This window comes from Rhamphochromis longiceps, linkage group LG4 (genome assembly GCF_057381845.1).
Source record: "Rhamphochromis longiceps isolate RC_006_pf linkage group LG4, R_longiceps_female_GT1.1, whole genome shotgun sequence".
Lineage (NCBI taxonomy): Eukaryota > Metazoa > Chordata > Actinopteri > Cichliformes > Cichlidae > Rhamphochromis > Rhamphochromis longiceps.
Genome location: NC_140560.1, coordinates 20,929,516 through 20,953,864, shown reverse-complemented (window position 1 = coordinate 20,953,864; position 24,349 = coordinate 20,929,516). Strand labels below are relative to the sequence as shown.

At 41.8% G+C, this 24,349-nt stretch overlaps 4 protein-coding genes across 5 annotated transcripts; 2 read left to right on the top strand and 2 right to left on the bottom strand.

Annotated features, from left to right (window-relative positions):
- Positions 1–874: 874 nt before the first annotated feature.
- slc25a19 (solute carrier family 25 member 19) lies at positions 875–5,642 on the bottom strand. Its single transcript, XM_085403730.1, has 7 exons — positions 5,493–5,642; positions 4,058–4,218; positions 3,615–3,770; positions 3,345–3,515; positions 1,600–1,780; positions 1,389–1,519; positions 875–1,304 (listed from the first exon to the last, which is right to left on the bottom strand). The coding sequence occupies exons 2-7, from the start codon at positions 4,187–4,189 to the stop codon at positions 1,089–1,091; spliced, it is 987 nt and encodes a 328-aa protein (XP_085259856.1). The 5' UTR covers positions 4,190–4,218; positions 5,493–5,642; the 3' UTR covers positions 875–1,088.
- Positions 5,643–5,789: 147 nt separating this feature from the next.
- Positions 5,790–10,036, top strand: mif4gdb (MIF4G domain containing b). The gene is made up of 6 exons (XM_085403732.1): positions 5,790–5,944; positions 6,513–6,631; positions 6,717–6,826; positions 6,924–7,079; positions 7,781–7,873; positions 8,484–10,036. Exons 2-6 carry the CDS (start codon positions 6,553–6,555, stop codon positions 8,709–8,711), a joined length of 666 nt encoding a protein of 221 aa, XP_085259858.1. The 5' UTR covers positions 5,790–5,944; positions 6,513–6,552; the 3' UTR covers positions 8,712–10,036.
- Positions 10,037–13,293, bottom strand: mrps7 (mitochondrial ribosomal protein S7). The gene is made up of 5 exons (XM_085403731.1): positions 13,179–13,293; positions 11,354–11,545; positions 11,201–11,264; positions 10,943–11,110; positions 10,037–10,516 (listed from the first exon to the last, which is right to left on the bottom strand). The coding sequence occupies exons 1-5, from the start codon at positions 13,220–13,222 to the stop codon at positions 10,295–10,297; spliced, it is 690 nt and encodes a 229-aa protein (XP_085259857.1). The 5' UTR covers positions 13,223–13,293; the 3' UTR covers positions 10,037–10,294.
- A 27-nt stretch (positions 13,294–13,320) lies between these two features.
- Positions 13,321–24,305, top strand: gga3b (golgi associated, gamma adaptin ear containing, ARF binding protein 3b). 2 transcript variants are annotated; one of them, XM_085403728.1, is made up of 17 exons: positions 13,321–13,495; positions 15,346–15,430; positions 15,526–15,601; positions 15,687–15,785; positions 15,864–15,987; positions 16,073–16,176; positions 16,280–16,360; positions 16,482–16,619; positions 17,776–17,857; positions 17,948–18,073; positions 18,185–18,424; positions 18,616–18,698; positions 18,781–18,917; positions 19,105–19,391; positions 19,475–19,644; positions 21,395–21,505; positions 22,060–24,305. In XM_085403728.1, exons 1-17 carry the CDS (start codon positions 13,456–13,458, stop codon positions 22,168–22,170), a joined length of 2,094 nt encoding a protein of 697 aa, XP_085259854.1. In that variant the 5' UTR covers positions 13,321–13,455; the 3' UTR covers positions 22,171–24,305. The 2 variants fall into 2 exon arrangements, with proteins under 2 accessions (XP_085259854.1, XP_085259853.1); XM_085403727.1 differs by having other exon boundaries at positions 18,182–18,424.
- Positions 24,306–24,349: the final 44 nt, after the last annotated feature.

The following is a 24,349-nucleotide window of genomic DNA, read 5'->3' as shown; positions in this document are numbered from 1 at the left end:
CTTTTTCAATTCATACACTTCTCATTAGTACAGGCGATCGCCTCTGAGGCCTTTCCCACGACATCTGCCAATATCTGCAAGAAACACTGTCAAACCTAAATGAGGATGTTGTCACAGCTAATGGACTCTTTGGTATTTTCCCTGCAGATATTAAAGAGATGCAACTGCTGTGCAGTGTACTTATGCTTTAGATGGAGGAATTGTAAGAGAGTAAGCAGTATGTGGGCATTTATGCAAACAGAGCATGCATCCAACATGCTCACATTCAGTTATTTTATTTATTTTAAATATGTAAACCCTGTTGTGAGCTCTTTGTCCTCACTTATTCATTTTTCATCATTTAGGGGGCATGTGATGACCCATGCACATGTGCCAAACTTCAATATGTAAACGGTTTTTTTAATAAAAGGTGTCAAAAGGCATACGATTCATATGCACACCTCTAGTGAACACTATGTTCATCCTGGTCTACACACCACACATGCAAACACAATTCCTTAATCCAAACTTTATTGAAAAAATAATAACGTCATAGTGTTCAGCAGACACATCGACACAACTGCTTTAACAGTGTAATGTAACACAACAAACTAACTGAACTCTCAGTTAGCAGTCCCTCACATACCCAGTCCTCCATAGTATATAATGCAATAAATATTAAGTGCTTTTTTTTGTCTGTGCACAAAACCAACACAAAAGCTTAATTTTGTTGTATTCTTTTCTTGCAACTTAATGAAGTCGAACAGTTTGTGTAAAATGACACAAAATGCTCAAAGTGTGCAAAGTTCAGTTTGAATATTCAATGCTAACACTTATCTTTTTAAAGCAAGTATCCACAAACCTTGAAATCCCACATTAAATTCATGTTTTTAAAAAAAAAAAAAAAAATCCAGCTCTTTTGCGACACACACTCAAATGACATCACAAAAAACATAATGTAGTAATTTTTCTGTCGTGATATGTAAACACAACAGAAACAAATGATGATATTGACCCAGTTGACACATTTTTTTCAGTGCAAGAAAATAACAAGGCATAAGTTAGTTTCCAATGTGCGTGATTGTGTGTGTTGCTCCCCTCCACCTTCATCATCTTCTGTTAAAGTCTTTGGCGATGACATTTGTTCCCCGTTTCTCCTTGAAGTTATGCATGGCGTTGACAAAAAATTCATACCAAAAAAAGGTGAAGCCTGTTGACAGCGCAGCTTTTACGAGACTGGGGGACAGGCCTTTGAAGAATCCTCGGAAGCCCTCCTCTTTGGCTATTTGAACCATGCAGTCGAGCAGACCTCTGTAGCTCCGCACCTGCACAGGACAGAAGGCAATGCTTCAGCATCAAACCCAGAGCGCTTAATCAAATATGATGAAACATGCTGTTGAGGAGCTTACCTGTCCAAAGTGAGCTCTGGCTGCTTCAAAGCCCCCCACCTGCAGTCTCTTCTTGAACAGATCGAATGGGTACGTGATTGTTTTGCTGATCATTCCAGCTCCACTCCCACAGACCAGGCTTTTTAAGTTTCCTTGAACATAAAAAGTGACAGGATTTTAAACTGAACCCTGTGCAGGTGTAAACGCTGCACAATTAAGAGTTTCCACTCACCTCCTGAGTTCCCAGCTTCGGGTTGTGGAGCCAACAACTTTTTAAAGATATTGTAGAAGAAGAACTGCAGGCCAGCGTAAGGAAACACAGCCATGAGTGTTGGTGACAGGCCGCGGTAAAATGTTAGAGTTCCTTCTGATCGCCACATTGTAGACACAGCATGTCGCAGGTTCCTGTACACCTGGAAATAGAAAACTGGGTTTCAGCAGTATACAGCGAGCGATTCTGCCTAAGGCAGGAATTCGAGAATATTTAACATGCTTTATGAATATTTCATCGTTGTAAGACTTGAAATGGTCTTCAATGCTGTTGGTAGTGTGGGAAACAAAAACTTGTTTCCAAATCCTCAAATATTTCTACATTCGCCTAATTAAACGTATTTGCATATCTCTGTCCTCAACAGACAAGTGAGAAAAAATTAATACTGGATGCCCGTGATCATTTTGGGTCCTCGGGTGGCATGATTCTGTCATGGAAATCAGTGCATGGGCTCAGGAACACTTCCAGAAATCATTACATGATCCACAAATGTAGGTTAAAGCTCCCTCGTGCAAAGATAAAGTCATATGTAAATGCCACCTTCACGTTCTCTGAACCAAAGCTCATTTAAAATGGACTTTGGCAAAGTGAAAAACCTGTTCTGTGGACAGACTAATCAAAACTTTTTACTTCTTTTGGAAAATATTGATGCTGCATTCTGCAGACTAAAGAGCAGAGGCACCATCTGCATTGTTATCAGAGCTCAGTTCACAAGTCTGCACCTCTGGTATGACGGTGCGTTAGTGTCTCTGGAATTGACACCACTGATGCTGAAAAAAATATACACAGGTTGTAGAGCAATATGCGTTTCCACTTAGGCAACGTCTTTTTCAGAGAAGGTCCTGCATACTTCAGCAAGACATATGCTAAACTAAATACTGCATCTATTTGTATGTAAAGGTTTTAGAACAACATGTGCTCTTGTGCTCTGAGGGCCTCTGGATGTCTGGAGCCTGGATCTCCTCCATACCTGCTTCTTGCCCTGGAGGACGGGGCTATGGCCCCCCCCACACCCTCTAGCAGATCATTACATGAAGGAACCTTTTAAATACAAGCGCACTCATGCTCACAGGTGTACACACAGGTGCTCACAGACACAAACTACACCCTTTTTGGCTCCTACCTCAAAGCACACGGTGTGCTGTCGATCCTACGTGCTGCACAATAATATTCAATATTTAGTATTTACTGTTACTGTTGTCAAATAGACCAATACGGCAAGGCCGGGATGATCCATTTGGTAAAGTAAATCCGTTGGGCATCTTTCTTCGCCTTTAGACAATAATTCTGATGGCAAAAGAAAAAAAAAAAAAGAAAAAGAAAAAAGGGACAACATATGCTCCCATCCATACAAAATCCGGCAGCTGGTCTCTTCAGTTCTCAGACAACTACAGCCTGAACAGCCTGTTCCAAAGTGGTAAACAATATGTTATAAGATACGTTTCTGTTATCAAATTTAAAATGATTTAACATTTTTCTTAAAAATTTCTCAGTTTAAACACTTACTATATTTTCTGTACTCTTTAGTGAAAAAATGTGACTTTATAAGATGTGCAAGTCATTGCATTCTGTTTTTATTTACATTTTTCACAATGCACCAAGTTTTTTGAAAGTAGGACTGTAAAATAAAAACCTGTATAACGAGCTGATGTATGAAATTCTGTCAAACATTGACAGCGATCAGGATAAGAAATGATTAGTCCCACCTTGGGTTCTCCCTGAGCTGCAAAGCGTGTCCGCAGTGTGTCCAGAGGCTGGCAAACCACTGTGGCAGAGCAGGCTGCCAAGCCGCCACAGACGAAATGAACGCCTGCTGTCTGGCTGTCATACAGCGTTTTCTGATGGACCAACTCTGTCAGAAACTCAAAACTCGCAAACTGCAAATTGGACACAATAAAAGCAACTGTGTTGTTGAGATTGTTTAGAGTAATACAATTGTTCCACTTAGCCTGCAGTTCACAGTTTGCAGGTTGTACCTGGACAGCTCCGTAGCAGATAGAGAGGAGCTGTGCTGGGATGTGGCCCTTCCAGAAAGCAGACAGTCCCTCCTCTAAATGAATGCAGCGTGTTGCCTGAAATATCCCATAGTACTTCCCCTGTGGTGTTTTTGAAGACACACGCTCTATCTGCAGCTACAGGGGGGAAAATACAGATAAGAACACAACACATGACCTGCATTTATCAGGCTTCAAAAATCTCTTGATTAAAGTTGTTGTTTTTTGGGTTTTGTTTTCTTGTTTTTTTTTTTAAACTGAATGCAAATGTTTGCACATGCTTTTAGTACAGTCACCAATTGGAAGGTCACAGCTGCTACTTCACGGTAATCTTCAAAGTGAGCACGAATTCTCACTTCTGGGCTCTCTTCTCTCACCATTTGGACGCAAGTCTCACATGTTCCAAAACAAGTACACATCCTTACCTGAAATCTGATTTTAATGACATCAAAAGGACTGATGAGGGCTCTGGTGACCATCCCAGCAGCTGAACCAGCGAAGGCCGCCTCCTTTGGGGACCGAGGTGCACCCTGGACACCAGGGTCATAGCCCACCATGTCTCTACAGTCTCAGGTTTCTAGAAACTCTAATGAGACAAATGACGAACCCTTTGTTCAGTTTAACACAGTTAAAAACAAACTTTAATTCAAGTTTAAATAGATAAAGATAATCTTAACTGCATCACGTTTGGTGAGATGAGCTTGTTTTGTATGTATAATCTTAAGCACAGGTGTTTCCAAACTGTATTAAAGTGAGTATTTTGATATTTATAACAACAGTTACATGCTAGATGTTATAAAACCTCCAGTTTGGTTTTGGGGGATGGACTTTAGAACAATACACAGTAATATATAACTCCTATATACGTTTCATGAAAATGAGAAATGGGTGTTTCCCCATTTAGCACATTTCGTTTACTGAAATGTGCTAACATACATGGGAATGCAGTATATATTCTGTAGATTTTTTATACTGTTCTAACAAGCTTGAAAGTCAATATTTTATATGACCACCTTTATTGTACATCACAGCCTGAAGTCTCTTAGAAAAGCTTTCTTGTAATTTCTTTAAGTAGTCTTCCGGAGAAGTTCCCCATGCATGTTTGGGATCACTGTCATTCTGAAAGCCTCCACCATGTTTTACAGATGGCTTTTCTCCTTGTCTCCCTTCCTTAAGCATGGCTTCTTGACATCGACCCTTACACTGAGACTATTTACAAGGAGACTTCAGTGAAAAGTTGATGGATCACCTGCAGGGCCAGTTGGATCTCTCGCGCCCTGTGTCGGTCTTTACTATTTCTTAAGGACATGGCTTTCATTTGCCACCCACCAGTCCAGTTTCCTCAAATGTTTTAAGGATACACAACAGTGGTTGATAACTTAATTAGTGTGCCATTTTATGCCTGAATGACTTCATATGCCAGTGTTCAGTGGTTCAACAAACAAACTAAAAAACAAAATTTTATAAGCCTGGAGAACTATTGCTCACACCACTGAAAAAATGTCAACTATGTCTGGCTCCTCCGAAGTAAAGTATTAAAAAAACGAAACGACGGGTGGCTCAAGACTTTTTCCTAGCAGCTGTTTCCACGACATTACATTTACAGCTTCACCCACGTCATTCGTGTTTTGTTAGGTGTCTGTTAATGGCTGGTTTTCTTCCATGTTCACCATTTATAAAATTATAACACAACCATAAAATGCCATAAAGACCAGAAAAATTAAAAAGAAAAAAAACAAGACATGTGGAGGACATATAATAAGACCTTGGAACTAGCTAAACTAAGCTAAGGTAAACTAAGAACAGAGCAGGCATTAACTTGGCTATAATGGTAACAGAAGCAGACAAATATCACCGTACCTTCATGAATACCACATCAGCTCCAACAGTGAACCTCAACTGGTACAGTTCAAAATTAGTAGAACAGGAACAGATTTCTACTTCTTGCTAGCACGCTCCTAATATTACTGCCGGGTCGGAAGAGTCTCTCCAAGACGAAATATCACGTCAAGATAAGTCCCTACCTCACTACACCGTGTCAAATTCAGCAAGTAACTACTTAAAACTCACATCCTCTTTTATTTAGGACATCTATGGCGTAGACAGGCCTCGAAAGTACAAGACTAAGGCCTTCGTTTACGTTAACTTTGGGTTAGGCGAAGACCATAGGGTCTGCGGCGAAGAAAAGAGAGGAGGGACTCATCTTTCTGTTGATACTTCATCTTCGAAAGGTTAGGGTTGCGTCGAGGAAAGGCTGCCTACCAGAGCATACCTCTACCTGAGCGTAGATGTGACACATTGGCATTAAATAGGTATAATTGTCACATAATTATCCTCCATTTTTTGGTCAATTATTTAACTACCGTTTTCTTTCAGTTCGGGAAAATATTTACCCGTTTGTATCTTTCAGCGGGCGGTTATAACGCAAGTGTAGGTTGGGTATTAAACTCCACTCTGATTCGTTAGCGTCAATGCTAGCCGTTAACGTTTGGTTTCCACTACAGCTGTAATGGATGTTAATGTTGTTGAAAACAAAGCTACCGTTAGACGAAGTTTTACGTGTTCTTACACTAAACTAACGTTACCTAGTTGAATATGGAAGTAACATTGGTGTGTCACATCACAAGTTGAAGATAACTTGGCTCATGCTTGGTTGGGTGTTCGGTGAACTTTTTAGTTGACCTGGGTTGTATAATCCCCTCCATCCCTCAGTGAATGAGCCGCGGCCGGGGGCCAGCCAATTTGATGACTGTACAGGATTTTGCATGTATTGTGGTCACCAAAAGTGCCCGGATGTCTCCGACTGTGGCCTTTTGATCTGTCTCTGAAAAGCTTATATTCTGCATGAAAACGCTTGCAGTAACTGTCTGATTTCCACAGGTGACAGCCCTCCCGTGTAATTTGTTTACTTGCATCTGTAATGGAAAACTCTGCTGAAGACTACCGGATCCAGTCATTTGACCTGGACACGCAGAGGTTACTAAAAACAGCCTTGAAAGGTCAACCCTTAACTTCTTCATGTGTGTCATTTTTGGGTGCTGTAAAAAAAAAAAAAAAGCACTTAAACATATTCTCTCTTTTCAGATCCATCTCTGGTGAACCTGGAGAAAGTATCCAACATCATTGTGGATCAGTCTTTGAAGGACCCCGTGTTCAGCAAAGAGGCTGGGCGTATTTGCTACACTATAGTGCAGGTCAGTAAGTCCCACCTATATATTACATTCAAGCTCCCACTTTTTGTCCACCCTCTCACTGTTATCTGCCTGACACTTTGCTTGACACTTTCTGCAGGCTGAAGCCAAGCAGAGCAATGGAAACGTGTTCAGGAGACACTTGTTGAACCGACTCCAGCAGGAGTTCAAAGAACGCGAGGAGATGAGGGCACGCTCTCTGCAGGAGTGGGTGTGCTATGTCACGTTCATCTGCAACATCTTCGACTACCTCAAAGTAAGAGGCAGAGAGAGTTTTGAGTATTAAAATTTAGGAAAGGGAAACACAAAGCAGCTTTGTTAAATCACTCTGATTAAAAATGGAACCTTTTCATTGTCCTTATTAAGAGGACATGCTGCTTTTTTTTTTTCTTGTATGTCCACACTGCAGACAAACACCTCCTCTAGCTGCATCTTGGGGGTCCTAATATGTTAACTGCAGCACATTTAAGTGTCCAGGAACAGCCACTAAAATTTGAACAGATCCTAATTATGCTGCTTCTAAAATCTAGGTCATGTCTTATTTAGTAAGGTGTTTATTCATTGGCAGTGTAAAGATGAGCCTGAAAGGTGTGGTGCTAACACACTCAGGTTCCATCCATGCTTGGAGCCACTGGCATTTTAAACAGAGTGATCCTTATTGTAAGACTACTCAATCCTGGCTTTTGTGTAAGAGAAATCAGAGTCAAGGACTTAACACAGTTTCCTTTTGTTTTATGTTGATAATACTGAGCTGCTGTAATCAAATCAAATCACTTTTATTGTCACATCACATGTGCAGGTACATTGGTGCAGCACATGTGAGTGAAATTCTTGTGTGCGAGCTTCACAAGCAACAGAGTTGTGCAAAATACAATAATGTAAACAAGCAAAATACAAGAATGGCTACATCTGAAACTAATAAATATATATAAGGACTCTCCACACTGTGTTTTTTAGGTGAACAACATGCCGATGGTGGCCCTGGTTCATCCTGTGTATGACTGCCTGATGAGGTTGGCCAAACCAGACGCTCTAATGAATGAGGATGAGGTGAGGAAGATATCTGGAGAAAGTGTTTATCAGTCATTTGCATATAAGTGTAAAAGTCCTATAGTGGTTTTCCAGGACTGACTGGGGGAGTGGGGTTGTTTTGTATAGTCAGTCGATATACCTCCTGTTCCACTGGGTGGTTTTTGTCTGACTACAAATGCATATAAATCTATAAAGGCTAATAAAAAACTGAAAAATTGATTGTTAAAGCTTTCATAATTGCATTTTGGCCAATGAACCTCCACTTTTTTCTGCATAGTGGAACAGTTACCTGCACATTGTTTGACAGGGATGACACTGTGTTGATTAGTTGAAAAGTGGGCCAGAGAAGCACAAAAAACCCCATCAAAGATTTAAAAAAAAATGCAGTATGAGAAGCATGGCCTCTTTTAGTTTTGCTTCAACTTCACTCTTCTCTGTGGCTGGGTGGTGAACCAATAACAGCACATGTAAGTGTAGTCCACAGATGTGTTGTAGCACGTAACATTTATACTGCCCACATTTGGGCAGTCCATGGCTGCCGACAGTTTACCCTAACCACAGCGAAACCATAATCTCCCTTTTAGTGTGACGTTCGTTTTTACTGAGGCGTCTCCACCTTTCTCCACAGGTGGACTGTCTGGTGGTGCAGCTGCATCGCATCGGAGAGCAGCTGGAGAAGGCGGACAACCAACGGATGAATGACCTGTTCTTCCTGCTGCGGGACGGCTTTCTGCTCCAGGAGGGCCTCTCGTCCATGGCCCGCCTGCTGCTGCTGGAGATCCTGGAATTCAGGGCCGGAGGTTGGATGCTCAGCAGCACCGCTCACAAGTACTACTACAGTGAAATAGCTGACTAGGACTCAAGGAGCAGGGCGCTGAGCACTAGAGCCTTCAAGCACCTTGGACACTACTCAAGCGCCACTGATTACAAAACCAGCTTTTTGAGGATAGATAGCAATATCCTCCAAGCAATCTGAGGAGGAGTTTGAGAAGATGGTGATTTCTCTAAAAAGACTAATACAATGTTCCTGACGCGTGCTGTGGAATGTGCAATGGGTCACGCGGAGCTGAAGTTGAGTTAACAAGGTTTGACCACATTCAGGTTCACTTTGTTTCAAAGACGTTTGTGTTCAGGTTTGATGCAGCCAGAGGAGCTGAGGCAACTTTTTGTTTTGTTTTTTACATTTTTAATCATTCTAGCATTCCTGTTTTGAGAGAATATGGCAACCTTAGTTTACCAAATCCAAATAACATTCCAGTCAGATAAAACCTGATTTAATTATTTTGATATTTTAGTGTAAACTTAAAATTTTGAAAAGGTTTTAAATTGCGATGGGAAGAGTTTCTGCTTACTTTGTCCTGTAAAATCCTGTTAGCGATCAGTTTGGCAGAGTCTCAATTCAGGGATTTATTTTATTTTTTTGTTTCTAACAGCAGACCGAGCGATTGGTTAAACCACTTTTCTGCAGAAACATCAGATTCCTTGATATAAAATATTTGTTAAACAAGCTGTGCCGATATAACTTGAATACCATCACATGGTACCAACAACTCCATAAAGACTGACATGTTTATTTTTACCTTAAGAGGCAGAGGGATCTGTTTTCTTCTCCTTTATCGGAGCTCCTTTTGCAGGTCAGTTATGATTGCAAAGCTCATAAAAAGTGTTTTTTCAAAACGATTTAACTTCTCTTTACACCAGCAACACTACGTTTGATAGTCCACCATGGCTTTCAGGAGTTTGCTCAGGCACAGGTGCCGTGCTGTTAAAATATTACATCTTTCAAATGTGGTTGTTTTCGTAACCACGATCTGTAGAATGTATGTTGAAATTTGACTTTAAGGCAGTCTGACAATGATAAAAACAAAGAAGTTACTTAAAAGCCGCTCATAGATGCACTGAAGTATTTTGTCTCCTGAAATCATTTTCTTTGTTAGTGTAGGGAGATTTAAATTTCAGCCGTTGCAGGTTTTTTTTCTTGCAGATTCTTGGGTCAAATGAACAAAACCAAGAAAAAAATGCATTTGTGTGTTAAACTGCAATGAGTCAAAGAAGGACTTAACCAAATCCCTAAATGACTCCACAGACCTGACTGTAACATGAATCTATTTTTTACTACACGTTCCATTTTTTCTTTTTTATGATTGGGTTGTGCATTAAATGAAAGTTTGTTCTAATAAATCTTTGTAAGTTTGTATTATTTGCATTTATTATTGCAAATACAACACACTTGTACACAGTACAGCTTCCTTAATACAACAGTGACAGTAAGCCATGTTCAGTTCTTCTTTATACACGCTTCATCCCTCTGACAGCATTTTACAGTCCAAATGATTTTTATGTCTCAGCACTTTGAGCTGCTGCGGCTCTGTGCGGCTGACCTGACTTCATTCCAGTCTGTTAGTCATCAGATTTCAGTCGACGCCGTTTCGCTGCTTTCTACCACCAGCGGTAGTGAGCATAGGCTCTGTTGGCTTCAGCCATCTTGTGCAGCTCGTACTTCTTCTTCATCACGTTGCCCTCTTTGCCAAAGGCCGCCAGCAGCTCCTGGGAGAGTTTTTCATACATGTGCGTGCGTCTGTGTTTGTTGTCCCGGCACTCTGTGATCATCCACTTCATGGCGAGGAAGCGCCGCCTGTTGTCCGTGAGTGGAATGGGCACCTGGGTGGGGTCAGAGGCCAAGAGGAATGCAATTACTTGCCTTTATGCTTCGCAGATATAAGATCAGCAGATGTGTCTAAAAACCAAACCACAAAGACAAACTGTGTGTCCCATTTTTAAAGTGTGGAAGCTGTCGAAAAGCATCATTTGTCCTGTCTCCCTCTCATCAGTTATGGCAGATAGATGCCCCTCCCCGGTGCCAATTCAGCTGGAGATTTCTTCCCGTTAAAGGGGAGTTTTCCCTTCCCACTGTCACCAAATACTTTCTCAGAAGGGTCATGTGACTGTTGGGCTTCTCTCTATATTATTGTAGAGTCTTTATGTTGCCTTGAGGCAACTTGTGACTTGGCTCTATATAAATAAAACTGAATTGAATCTTATTTTTCTGTGTTTTCTGTGCAGGCAGTGGTGTGTCTCATTACTGACCTGGTAGTATTTTCCACCTTTCTGTATGCTGGCTAGCCCAACCACAGGCTTGCAGTTCTCCAGAGCCTGGTGAAAGATGGTGTAGGGGTTACACTCGATCGCTTCCCTCTCCCCCTCAGAAGCTTTGTGATACTTCTCCACCTGCTTCTTCTTTATGTTCTCCAGCGTCTAAACACAAGACAAGCAGTAGTTATCTATTTACTGTTTATTTAGACTGCTGTTGACACCTCTATTTATTATTAACATGGTTTTTTTTACCTGTGTCATTATCTCTCTAGCCAAAACCTTGTTTCCATGTTCCATCATCATGTTGATGAATTTACTGAAAAACAAAGACAAAAATCATCACCTGACATGAACATTCCTATGCACACATCTTTCCTGTTGTTGTGAGCTGAGATGTGAGTCTACCTGATGACTGGGTCATCAAAAACAGAGCTTGAGACTCCGCTGGTGGCTGCCTTGATGGGCCTGAGGGTCTTGAGCTCGCGCTGTTCCTTCTCCTCTGCACTCAGCTCCGTCGCTGGTCGGCTGTAGGCCTCCTTGCTGACTTCAGGTTCTAGATAATAAGGGTTGTATCTGCTCCATCTCACCAGGAACACTCTGCAAACAAATGACAGAACTGAGTTTCACAAAGTTACTGGGTAGTTTGTGTCTGCTGACAGTGTCTCACTGTCAGCTGAAGAAAAAAAAATTAAACTAATCCTAATCTATCAAAAAAAAAAAAAACTTTTTTCGTTTCGCTAAAGCAAATGGTTATGATTGAGGTCATCACCAATTATAACTCAGAGTTAATCAATTGGACCATTTACAAGTAATCTATCACATTAAAACTGTTCAAACATTTTTCACTTTCCTATGGTCACGTATCCTTGAAAACCCTACTGTAAAGCACAAGGCTAAAACCCAAGTACACAGTAAACAGCACCACTAAATAAATCCAATAACAGACTGTCAATACACATCAGAAATGTCTCTGTGAATCAGGAATTTCTTCATTATTTGTCAGTCAATCACCAGATATTCTAGTATTTCTTCTTCTTTCTTTTTCTTTTTTTTTTAAATTTAGGCACTCTCAGCTTCTTCCCAGAATTATATAGCTGTGAACTAAATATCTGGATTACAGGCTGCTGGTCAAACAAAGCAAGATACTCTAAAAGATGTCCACAGTCACTACCCACTTCATTTGACACACCTTGCTAGTACTGGGTTGCCTTTTGCATTAATTTTCAATTATTTTAGCATAAAGTCAAAAAGGTGCTGGAAACATTCCTCAGAGATTTGGGTCCATATTGGCATGACAGCACACACAGTTGCTGCAGATTTGTCACACATCCATTATGTGAATCTCTTGTTCTATCACAAACTAACGATGGTTTATTGGAGATGAGATCTGGTGACTGTGGCAAGTTTGAGATCATGTGAGCTTTGTGACTTGGAGCATTCAGGAAGCAGCAAACCGAAGATGATTAACTCTGGTCATAAAGAGACGTGATCAGCAAAAACACTCAGGTAGGCTGTGGTGTTTAAATGAAAGTTGGTGCTAAGGTACTCAAGGAAAAATATCCACTACACCAATGCTGACCCCACCATCCAAACGTCGCAGCAGAAATCAAGACTCATTACACCAGGTAACGTATTTCCAATCTTTTTATCGAATTTTGTTGAGTCTGTGTAAATTGTAGCCTAATTTTCCTGTTCTTAGCTGACAGAGATGGCAGCCGGTGTGGACTTCTGCAGCTGGAGCTCATCTGCTTCACCTCTCTTCCTCATTCTGATGGTCAGTTTGAACTTGAGCCGGTCGTCTTGACCATGTCTAAATGAACTCAGTTGGTGCCATGTAATTGGCTGAATAGATATTTTGTTAACGAGCAGCTGAACAGGTGTACCTAAAAACAACCGGCCGACGTATATTTGCTGATTTGTTTTATAAATAATATAAAATAATAAGTGAAAACATGCAGATATTAATTACATGTGGGATCCATTTATCATTATTTTCAAAACGATAAGATAATCTGTTGATAAAGAAGAAAACTGTCAATTCTGTCTTAATAAAAATAAAATGTGCTAAACATTACACCCTTCACCTCTTTGGGGGACTGGTTTAAATGTAATACCACAGCTAGTTAGTTTAATTTGTAGTCACTCAAATTATATTAATGTATAAATAACGTACAACTCGAAACCGCCTGCTAATGTGTGCGTGTTAGTAAAAGGGTTGTTTTTCTTTTACCTCGGCGTCCAAGGTTTTAATAATCCTGAGATGGAAGCAGCCATCTTGAAAGTGTGAGCGTCTGTTAGGACCCCGGGTTAGTAGTCTCGCAGGTGCCTTTGGAATAAAAAAAAAGCTCCTTTCTGAAAATTCTCATTTTACATTTTTAGTGCCAAAATTGAAGAACTATATATTTTAAAATTAGATTTTGTCTTTTTGTGAAATTAATTCCGACAATATTTTTTTTCTTCGGACTCTCGCGCACACGCCGGTGACATCACGCGATGTTTGTAGTGCTATGGCGTACCAGGAAGGGGAGTCGCTTGAATCTTGGCTCAGTGAGTTATTAATCCCATTTTTATTAATTAAATAGCATGGCTGATTAGCTAGACGTGTTGCTCCGCTGTGATGGAGGAGAAAATCAGCGTGTGCAGAAGCTGTCAGCGCCTCGCCGAAAGCGTCTTTCCTGCAGTTTGAGCAGAGATCCAGGCTGCCAGCCCAGTCCAATCACTGTCTGCATGTTTAGCTGAATGGGTGGAGAGCTGTAATAAACACAGTGACAGATCAGTGCGTGCAGTGATTGTGCAGAGGCGCGGAGCTCCGCGGATAGTTACCCCTCGCTGTACAGCTTGAGCGCAGCTTTCATGGCAGAAACAGATGGGTGTGGGAGATGAATGCACAACACTGGAAACTGTGGACAATGCATCTGTTATTACACAGGGGAGGAGTTGTAACAGTCACTGCATTGTCGGGGTCAGCACACGGGACTCACATGTGTGTATATAGTTAATGTATATACATACATGTGTGTGTATATATATGTAAGAAATATTGTTTTGTTTTGTTTTTTTTTGGCTTTTGAGATTTGGATTCTGCAAACATTTAAATAGAATGTATTGTGAAGATTAAACCAGGTAACCCAGGTTACTCAATAAGTTTGTTTACCCAAGACAGGGTTGAGTCAGTGTGTGCTGTATGTGGATGACTGGAAATCTGAGGTGGTGGATAAAGGACTGAATAAACTAAAAAACTAAAAGGATCAGCCACGTCTTTTGACAATCTGCAGAGTAAACATTGCAGAGAAGGAAGCAAGGGGTTTGAGCCCTCAAAGCTTATCACATTTCAGATTTCTCTTAGTAATTAGCCACAGAAACTTAAGGACCCCCAACCCCAAATGTGAATGATAAATATTTATTGATAATGAAGCAGTGAGCAAGGCCTCAGGCTTGGACTGGGGGAGGCTTTCACTGTGGATTGATGCCAGATACCTTTAGACTGGTTAAGGGTGGGGTGGGGCAGGATAACAAGGGCAAACAGGTGTGTGGCGCAAGTAGTTATTTATAGACGCATGACCAGGAGGGGAGTGTTTGGGGCTGTTTATGTACAGGTCTGTGTTTTTAGTTTCAGTCTTTAAAAACTTGGTTGTAGAGAAAGAATAAGGAGGCGATGGTGTAGATGCTTGTGGGATGTCTGTGAGTCTGTTGACTTCAAGTGTTGTGTTTATGTGTCTCGCATATTACCAAATAAAAACAGATTAATATTAAATACATCAAATATAAAACTAGGGACGCAGTGGTTGTGAATTCTGTGTTGATACTGATGTTTAAATGAACATTTTGGCCAATAACAAATCCTGATATTTATGTTGATTTTTTTTTTTGTTTTATGTTATTATTTGTTTTGTTTTTTTTGGTTCAGAGCTTTTCTTTTTTCCCTCATCATCACAATGGGTCAGACTAAACTCTGTGTATACAAAGTATTCAGCTGATTAGTCTTAATAATAATACATCACTGATGCCCACTATCAACAGTCCGATAATATCAGATTCTTTAGAAATATTGGTCAGAGAGGATAATTAATGCAGAACTCCTTTTTAGCCTGCTTGTTCTGACTTTGTAAGCAGGATTTTTTACTTGGAGTGAGTAAATGTCAAGCTTTATGTTATATGCAGTTTTCTGATCCAATTTCTGTTTTATTAATATAACGCAAAATCACAACTACAGTGGCCTCCAGGCGTACAATAATACAAAGAAAACCCCAACAATCAGGCAATCCCCTTTGAGCAGGCACATGGTGACAGTGGGAAGGAAAAACTCCCTTTTCACAGGAAGGAACCCATCAGATTCACTGAAGAAGATGCTACTTAAAGGCATATGTTTAGTTGGTGCAATGGTCTTTCTCTTACAGATAAAGCCACCCATCCAACAAACCGGCAAGAGGATTGGGAGTACATCATTGGCTTCTGTGATCAGATCAACAAGGAACTGGAAGGGTAACGTCTAATGCATTTTTATTTTTTTCAACTAGCACAGGAATATATTTATGGATTTATTTTTTCTTTCCGGTCTCTCTTTTTTTTTTTTGCAGTCCCCAGATAGCTGTAACGCTGCTCGTACACAAAATCCACTCTCCACAAGAATGGGAAGCACTTCAAGCTCTGACAGTAAGAAATGCTGCACAGAACCGTCAGCAAGCACATTTTTTACGAACTGCTAAACCAACCATTCACATAAATGTCGTGTGGGCAGGTGCTGGAGGCGTGTATGAAGAACTGCGGCAGACGGTTTCACAATGAAGTCGGAAAATATAGATTTTTGAATGAGCTGATTAAAGTTGTTTCTCCAAAGGTGGGTCGTCTTCAGGTAGGTTTCGTGCTGATAAAACACATGCTGAGTGGCTAATGAGTCATTGCTTTGTATTTCCAGTACATGGGCGACAGTGCACCTGAGAAGGTGAAATTGAAGATTGTTGAAATGCTGTACAGCTGGACCGTCGCTTTTCCCAGTGAAACCAAGATCGGTGAAGCCTACCAGACGCTGAAGAGACAGGGTATGTGTGGATGTGGATCAGTCAGATTAGCATAAAGGATATAAAGACACATCTTCCTCAGTCCTGTCCTTGCTCTCTTTGACAGGCCTTGTGGCACATGACCCAGAGTTACCGCTGGATAGGACTCTGATCCCTTCTCCTCCAACGCGACCTAAACATCCTGTGTTTGACAACGAGGACATGGGCAAGGTGAGAGATTGCCTCATCCTATTGAAATCATTTGTTTTAGTGTAAATATACTCCGTATACTTATATTATTACAACAAGCAGACTGATGTCTGTGTCTGTGTAGCTGCTTGCTGAGCTTCTCCGGAGTAAAAACCCAGAAGATCTTCAGGAAGCCAACAGATTAATCAAAAACATGGTGAAAGAGGTGAGACATGTCAGACCCTTGTGAATGAGACTATTTACCGCAGCCATTGAGTTCTTTTTCAAATGCACTTTGCACTATTTTTCTGATGTAAAACCCTTTATTGGGTTTTATATTTTGCCAGGATGAGGCACGGGTGCAGAAGGTTACAAAGCGAATTCACACACTGGAGGAGGTGAACATCAACGTCAAGCTACTGACCGAGATGCTGTCCCACTACAATAAAGACAGTTCCACTGACTCAGACAAGGAGATTATTAAGGTGTGCGTCCATGCCATAGACTGTATATAACAGATGGAGGTGACCACTGCGATGTAACCCACTGGCTTGTGAGCTGCCTTTTTGAGATTGATTTTAGTCACCAAAAGTGGCCATAACTGGACAAGATGGTGCAGCTTTGAGTTATCAGCTAGCTAGGTTTGTTCGGAAACTACATCGATAGACTGCGAGATGAATCGCACAGACACAGTCACGTGCTAATTATTGCAAATGAAATAATATCTTCATTTAAAAAATGGAAGCACATTCTTGTTGGACTGTATGAGTACATTTAACCGAATGGATAGCTATGCAATGCTATACTGAATTAAAATGCTCAAAAACGCACAAACACCATAAACACAGCAGACACTTCCAGTTCAGTCATGTGATTTAGCTCAGCAAGGAGCTAACAACTAAAGCCTGCTGTGTTGATGACCCACCTGTCATTCAAATGATGGTGGATGGGTGATGATTCGGGCTTGTTTTGCAGCCACAAGGCACCTTGCAGTCATTTTGCCCATGAACCTTTCTGTTTACCGAAGTATTCTGGACACAGTTGGGAGGCCATCCGTCTGACAGCTGAAGCTTGGCTTAAATTGGGTCATGCAGTAGAACAATGACCCCAAGCACAGCAGCACATGTACAACAACAATGTCTAAAGTTGTTGTGAAGGGGGAAAATGACCTACAGGACCCATGCACGTTTTTTTTCTACTGAAAAATTTGAAATTTTAACCTCATATTTGGAACCAGCCTCAAGTGGCCATTTAAGGAACTGCAGTTTTTGGCACTTTGTGTGGAAATTGCTGGTTGGTCCCTGCAGGGGGAAAAAGCACACATACAATTCAACAGGATCATCTTCTTTATTCTTTACTCAACAATCAGAAAATGGAAAAAGTTGGAACAGATATTTTCAATTCAGTATTTAAAGGCACAGATAAAGTAATTCATATTTTGCACTCCAGTAATTTGTTTTATCATTTCATTGTGGGTTGAATGCACCGCGTTTTTTAACAAATATAGTTTGAACCTGATGTTTTCATTTGATATTTTCAAATTCTTTAATGTCTGCCAAGTTTCTAACAGCAGCAGTACACAGCAGCTGGTGTCACATCTGCACGCTAACCGTACAGCACGTCCTTTGTGTCACCTCTCAGGAGCTCTACGAGCGCTGTGACAAGCTGAGACGAGCTGCTTTCAAAATGGCCACTGAGACGGAGGACAATGACACCAGTTTAGGTTTGTCACATTGGTCTTGGTTTGACTGAGCGAGCCCTGTCTTCACTTTTTGTGCATAAAATCTATAACCACTGACCTTCGACTCCTCAGGTGACATCCTCCAGGCCAGCGATGACCTCTCCAGAGTCATCAACGCCTATAAGAAGATTGTTGAGGGGCAACCAATCAACGGCGACAGTGAAGAACCTCTATCGACAGCTGGTCACAGCGAGAGCGGTCAGTTTTTTTGGGGGGTTTTTTTGGGGGGTTTTTTGCTAAAAACTTGATTGCCCTTTTGTGTCTAATACATCTGCTGCATTCTCTTTTCATGTCTGTGTCGCTCAGCAGAAACCACAGATACACTGATCGACCTCGCCGGCCTTGATGTTCCGAGCCCTCCACAGCCTGCTGCTCCACCACCCCAGCCCTCACATCCTGTCGCTGCTGATCTCACAGTGATCCCCATCCCCGTCCTGCCTCCTCCCCCCAAACGCCTCGCTGGCAGTCAGGGCAGCAGCCCGAGTCATCCCCCTGCCAGCAAGGCCTCCACTGCACTCTCTCTCCTGGATGATGAGCTACTGTCTCTTGGTAGAGCATCCCCAACGTGTCTCATTGAATTAAAGGAGCAGTTTGACAGTTTTGGAAATGTGCTTTTATTGTGTTTTAGTGAAGCGCTAAATGAGAAAACCATCTAACGAGTCATGTTTTTGTTGTATCTTATGAGAGATAAAGAAAAAAAAAAGTCTTGTATGATGACAAATGCCTGCATCATCTCCCAGGACTGAATGACCCGCCTACCTCTCAGAGCAGCCAATCAAACCCAAAGCTGGATGAAATCTCCAACCAGTGGAGTTCCTTGCAGGTACTCTAGGATAACTAACTGCAGATATGTAGTCAGTGTGTAACAGTGTGTAAATTATCTTTCCTCCTCCTGTCCTCCACAGGCCCCAGCAACAAGTGTTGGTATGTTTGGCAGCATAGCTTGTTCAGGTCCAGTGGTGCCACCAGCTGAGCCAGCTGTCACCCACAGTCTACAGAACCTGCAGGATCTGGCCATGATGGGCTTTTCAGATCACAAGAGGTGATCTATTCATGTTTTTCCGTCCACTGTTTATTTGAAACCTGTATTTTAAATTCTCAAAGTAGCAAGGTTTCTGCAATTCTGTCTCGTAAAGCACTAATCTGAGGCTATTTTGGCATAAATATCCGATACTTTCCAAGAACAGCATTGTGAGGTCTTATTGGCATTTATTAAATGGGATTTTCAGTTTATCCAACCAGACGACGGCCAGAGGAACCAGCTTTGGAGTGCCTGCAGCAGCACCGCCCCTCGTACCTGTGCAGGGCTCGCCCTCTTCAGCGGCTCTTCTCCAAGGACCCTTGCCTGGCTCCCCAGCCTTGTCCCATGTGAAGGCTCACAGCTTTGACTCAGCCCCAGGAAGTCCGCTGTTTCGCTCTCTGTCCCCTTGCCACCCTCCACTCCAGGGCAGCCCGGCTAGAGCCAATGAAATCTCCCTGAGCAACGTACACGTCCCTCTGGAGGCCATCAGACCGAGTAAGAGACAAAGACAGGGCTCAGCACCTGAGAGGGTAGTTAATGGCTGCCTCTGCTTGACTGGCTATTCTCTGTGTCTTCAGGTAAAGTCTTACCTGTGACTGCATATGACAAGGATGGCGTTCGCATGCTGCTCAACTTTGCTTCTGACTGTCCCCCTGGGCGGCCTGACGTGTTGGTAATGGTGGTGTCGATGCTTAATACAGCACCTCTGCCTGTTCACAATGTGGTCCTACAAGCTGCTGTGCCCAAGGTAAAGACATTAACACATCTGTTCTTTCATTGTGGGCATCACCTAGTGTTTGCTTTTGATTGGCTCCTACATTGTGACCTATCACCTACTCATTTCCTGAGCGATGACTGGAAAAGTCTCTCTTTAGATCTCTTGAAATGTTTTGTCTTATCCTCCAACCACAGGATTCATATGTAAGTCAGTGCTGATTTTGGCTTTAAAGTACTTTTTATGGATGTTTTCATTCCTTCTATTATTTTTGTACTATTCAAGATATTTGTGATGAGTAGAGGTTTGATTGAAATCCAAAGTGGCAGTTTAGCTCTATCAGATTACTTCATTTTTCATATGCTGAAATGTTATTGGATGATTGGATGTTTCTTGTCCAATAACACCTTCTAAAAATGTTTAACACAGCTTTAAAACCTTTCCAAGAACACACCCCAGTCAGCCAATAATCTTAAAACTAACTACCTAATGTTGTGAATGTCTTCCTTCTGCCGTTAAAATAGCTCTGACCCACTGGTGCATAGACAGTTCCTCAACTAGCAACAGGTCAGTGCCTTTAGCTCTTTGTTCGTGGCAGTTTTTGCACTGTGTCAGGGTGCATTGTCCAGCTGGGGGGGAACGCTGATGGAGGGAATGTCTTTGCCATAGAGGGGCGTTCTCGGTCTGTTTCTCAAGCTTCACTGCAGAGTATTGCATTATTGCAGATTGATAATAATAATGGATTGGATTTATATAGCGCTTTTCAAGGCACCCAAAGCACTTTACAATGCCACTATTCATTCACTCTCGCATTCACACACTGGTGGAGGCAGCTACAGTTGTAGCCACAGCTGCCCTGGGGCAGACTGACAGAAGCGAGGCTGCCATATCGCGCCATCAGCCCCTCTGGCCAACACCAGTAGGCGGTAGGGTAAAGTGTCTTGCCCAAGGACACAACAACCAGGACAGAGAGCCCGGGGATCGAACCGGCGACCTTCCAGTTACAGATACGCTTCCCAACCCCCTGAGCCACGGTCGCCCAAATAGACTGTTTGGGGACACTGAGCTGATTTACAGATTAGTCTCTACCCTCACCTGTAGTCACAAGCTTTGGATGTTGACAGAAAGAATAAATTATGCAGATACAAGCAGCAGAAATGAGCTTTCTCTCATTTCTGTGACTGGGTGAAGGGTGACTGGCCTCTCCCTTGGAGACAGAGTGAGGAGTACAATGATTCTGAAGGGACTGAAAGTAGAGCTGCTAGTCTTCTGCTTCAAAAGGAGACAATTGAGGCGGTTTGAGCATTTGACGAGGATGCTCCTGGGCACCTCCTGGCTGAGGTGTTCTGGGCATGTCTGACTGGGAAGCACTGGAGACCTTGATGCACATGATGAAGAGATTACACCTCTCTGGTGTCCTGGGAATGCCTTGGTGTTCCGCTGGATGAGCACTGCTTAGGCTGCTGCTTCCCTGCAAAAGTGATGGATGGATGGACTATTTTAACTGAAAGAAACTTTAATTGTTCACTAATCCACAATGTCTTAAGTTCATCTTTCACTTGTGATATCTGTTGCTCAGTCTCTTTCCTTAAGTCATCTTTCACGATGGATAATCAGTTCCATTCCTCTTTATCTAAGTTCATGCAAAGCTGATATGAGGCTTCAACAGTCTTCATAGTGTAAAATGTCCCTTTGCCACTTACAGCAACAAAAAGAAGAACTGTGAATCCTCTAATAAAGGCGTAAACGAACAGCGTTGACTCTTCCTTTTGTCTTCCACCAGTCGATGAAGCTGAAGCTGCAGCCCCCGTCGGGAACAGAGCTGGCACCCTTTAACCCCATTCTACCTCCAGCCTCCATTACTCAGATCATGCTGCTGGCCAATCCAGCAAAGGTAGATTACATAATAACACTTCCAGCGGCAACAATATACAAACAATACATAAACTATGTGGACAAAAGTGTTGGACTACGCCGTTTTATCTTTGAATTTAGGTGTTTTAAGCAGTTTTTTTTACAAGTTGGTTATTCTAAATTTCAGTGTGGTGCTGTGATGGGTGTGACCACTGCAACAAGTCAGTTTCTGTTCCAGCATGACTATGCCCCAGTGTACAAAACAAAGTGCATACAGGATCTGTTTGGTGATTGGCCAGCGGAGAATCCTGCCCCCTGAACACCTTTGGGATGAACTAGAGCAAAGATTGCCAGACAACATCATTGTCTCACATCACAGATACTCCAAGATCCTGTACAAAGTCTTCCCCTAAGAGTGGAAGCTGTTATAACTGCAAATCTATGCCTATGGATTTGGAATGGGATGCCATAAAAGCTCCTGTACCTCTAACGTATAGGTAGCCCAACACTTTTGTCCAAATAGTGCATTTTCAGAGCTGCCAATCCTTCTGCGGGAGTGTGTATAATTTGCATGTTCTTTGCTTGTCCTCGCAGGATAAGGTGCGTCTGCGCTACAAGCTGGCTTTTACTCTCGGAGACCGCCCATGCAACGAGGTCGGAGAGGTTGACCAGTTTCCCCCTCCAGAGATGTGGGGTCATCTATAGCAGCGGTGGAGACCGGCTGCTCAGCAGGGACAGGCTGGTTCATACTCCATGAAGGGGTGTGAGTGTGCGCATGTGTGTGTGTTCATATCCATCCCAGAGAGACCGGAGGGGGAACGTTTGTTATATTCTTCACTTCAGCTTTACATTCCTTACAATAGTTCATGTTTTGGACGTTGTTATTGCTGAGATGACAACGTCCATCTCAGCAATAACAACAGCAATCACTAAAAGTTTTATTGATGATTGATGCAGCGCTTGCAGATAGCTAACATAGCAAAGATAGACACTGGTATGTAAGGCCTTGGTGCTTATAGGCTATTGACAGATATTTTAATGCATTTTCCCCTAGGGGAAATGGTTTGAAACTGCAATGAATAATGCATTAGAGACTTAAAATGTTGGGTTGATCACAAAAATATTTTAAAAGAAAATAACCTTGAAGTTAGCAGAGCCTGCGCTGCAGATGTGCTTCTATTTATTCGTGTTGCTGAACATTTATACTTGAATATATCCTGAGAGTTGAAGATTAGGCTGACATGAAGGATTCAGTCAGATATCATTGCTGCAGAAAGAGAAGAGGGGCGTGTGTTTTGGATTATTCTATGGATGGATTTTGGATATGTGTGAGTAAATTGTGTTGTTAATGTAGCCCTCTGCTAGGTTATGAAGGAAACGTTGTGCAGCAGGACTTAGATGGTAATGTGTAATTGCAGAAATGCAGTTAGGAGTCCAACACTGGTTTTATTTCATGTTTTCATTTTTAAGATAAATGATTCTCAGTTAGTGGTTGTCCATAGTTTGGTTTTGTATTATTAAACATGTTTACGCTCCTCCTACCAGGCTCAGTATTGGGAGTATTTCTGTCGTAGTTATTTTCTGTTCCTGGTACGACAGTGGATCGCTAAACCCAACAAATGTGAACTGAACCAACCTGAATCTGAATCCAGAACGAAGCAGATTATTATCCAGTATGCAGCAGTGGGATGGAGGGAAACTGTACTCGGTCCTCTCCGACCCCTTTCACTTTCTGCACACCGAAGATGTGGATACATTTATATTTGTTTAGTGATCCACGCTGAGATCCCGTTAAGCCGTCATCAGATTCAATAGGAAGAATCTGTGAACTGTCATCTACAGACCTCTTGGCAGATCTGCCGGCTTTAAAACTTGGACTTTGCTACAAAAAAGGTCCTGCAGCCACCTCAGCCTGTTTTGCAATCGATAAGTTTACATTTTTTAAGTTATCTCAAAATTTCAACGTAATAACTCAAACTGCTGAAATTTAAACAAACTTCTGTAATATTTGGATGAAGTCACTTTTCTTTCAGGCCTGCTTCACAGAGGGTAGAGCAGATAATCTTGCTCTGTGGACTATAACCTGTGCATAGAGTGATTTACCAAATGCAATTTGGCAACTACAAACAGTCTGTCAAGTGTTGATAGTGAAGAGTGACATTCGTGTTGCTGCTGTAACATGTTTGATAGATGGTCGTCCATATGACAGGTTCACTAATCTGGGCTGAGGTATTACCAGGTTCTGTTAGTGGTCTTTGGGTTCACGGCCATCTTCCTTCCCAAATTGTCATGTGGGCGGAGCTATTTAAAAACAGAATCCAGGTTGTTTCAGTTTTTCTTGTTTTACAGTAACCCAGGCCAGTATTATCCAGGGACATTTCAAAGCTTTAAATATTTTTATACCCAGACTAAGAATTATGTTTTATCAAAGACTTCAGCTTTTTTTTCGGACCTTACATGCGCTCTAAAACACATTTAGACAATGTTTGATCCATTCATATTCCCACATCTCAACATAAAAAGGACCAACCAACCTACAATTTAAAGCGCTACACTGAAGGCGCTGAATACTTGAGTTCATGATTTTATTCATTTAAAATGAACTCAGAACATTCAGGGGTCTGAACGCTTTGACTTCACTGCGCCCCATCTCTGATAGTCCTCTATTCATCATACTGGATGTACAGAAGTGTGTTTACTGTACATAGCATCTAATGTAATGTACCTGCTGTTTGGTGTATGACAACTTCTGTGAAAATGTGACTTGTAGATTTGGGGAGAGTGTTAGGACTGTATATATAAAGGTATGATGTGTCATTTCTTTGCTGCATGAAAAAAAATAAAGAGTCTTCATGGATGTTTGATGTTCTGAAGTCATTTTGCT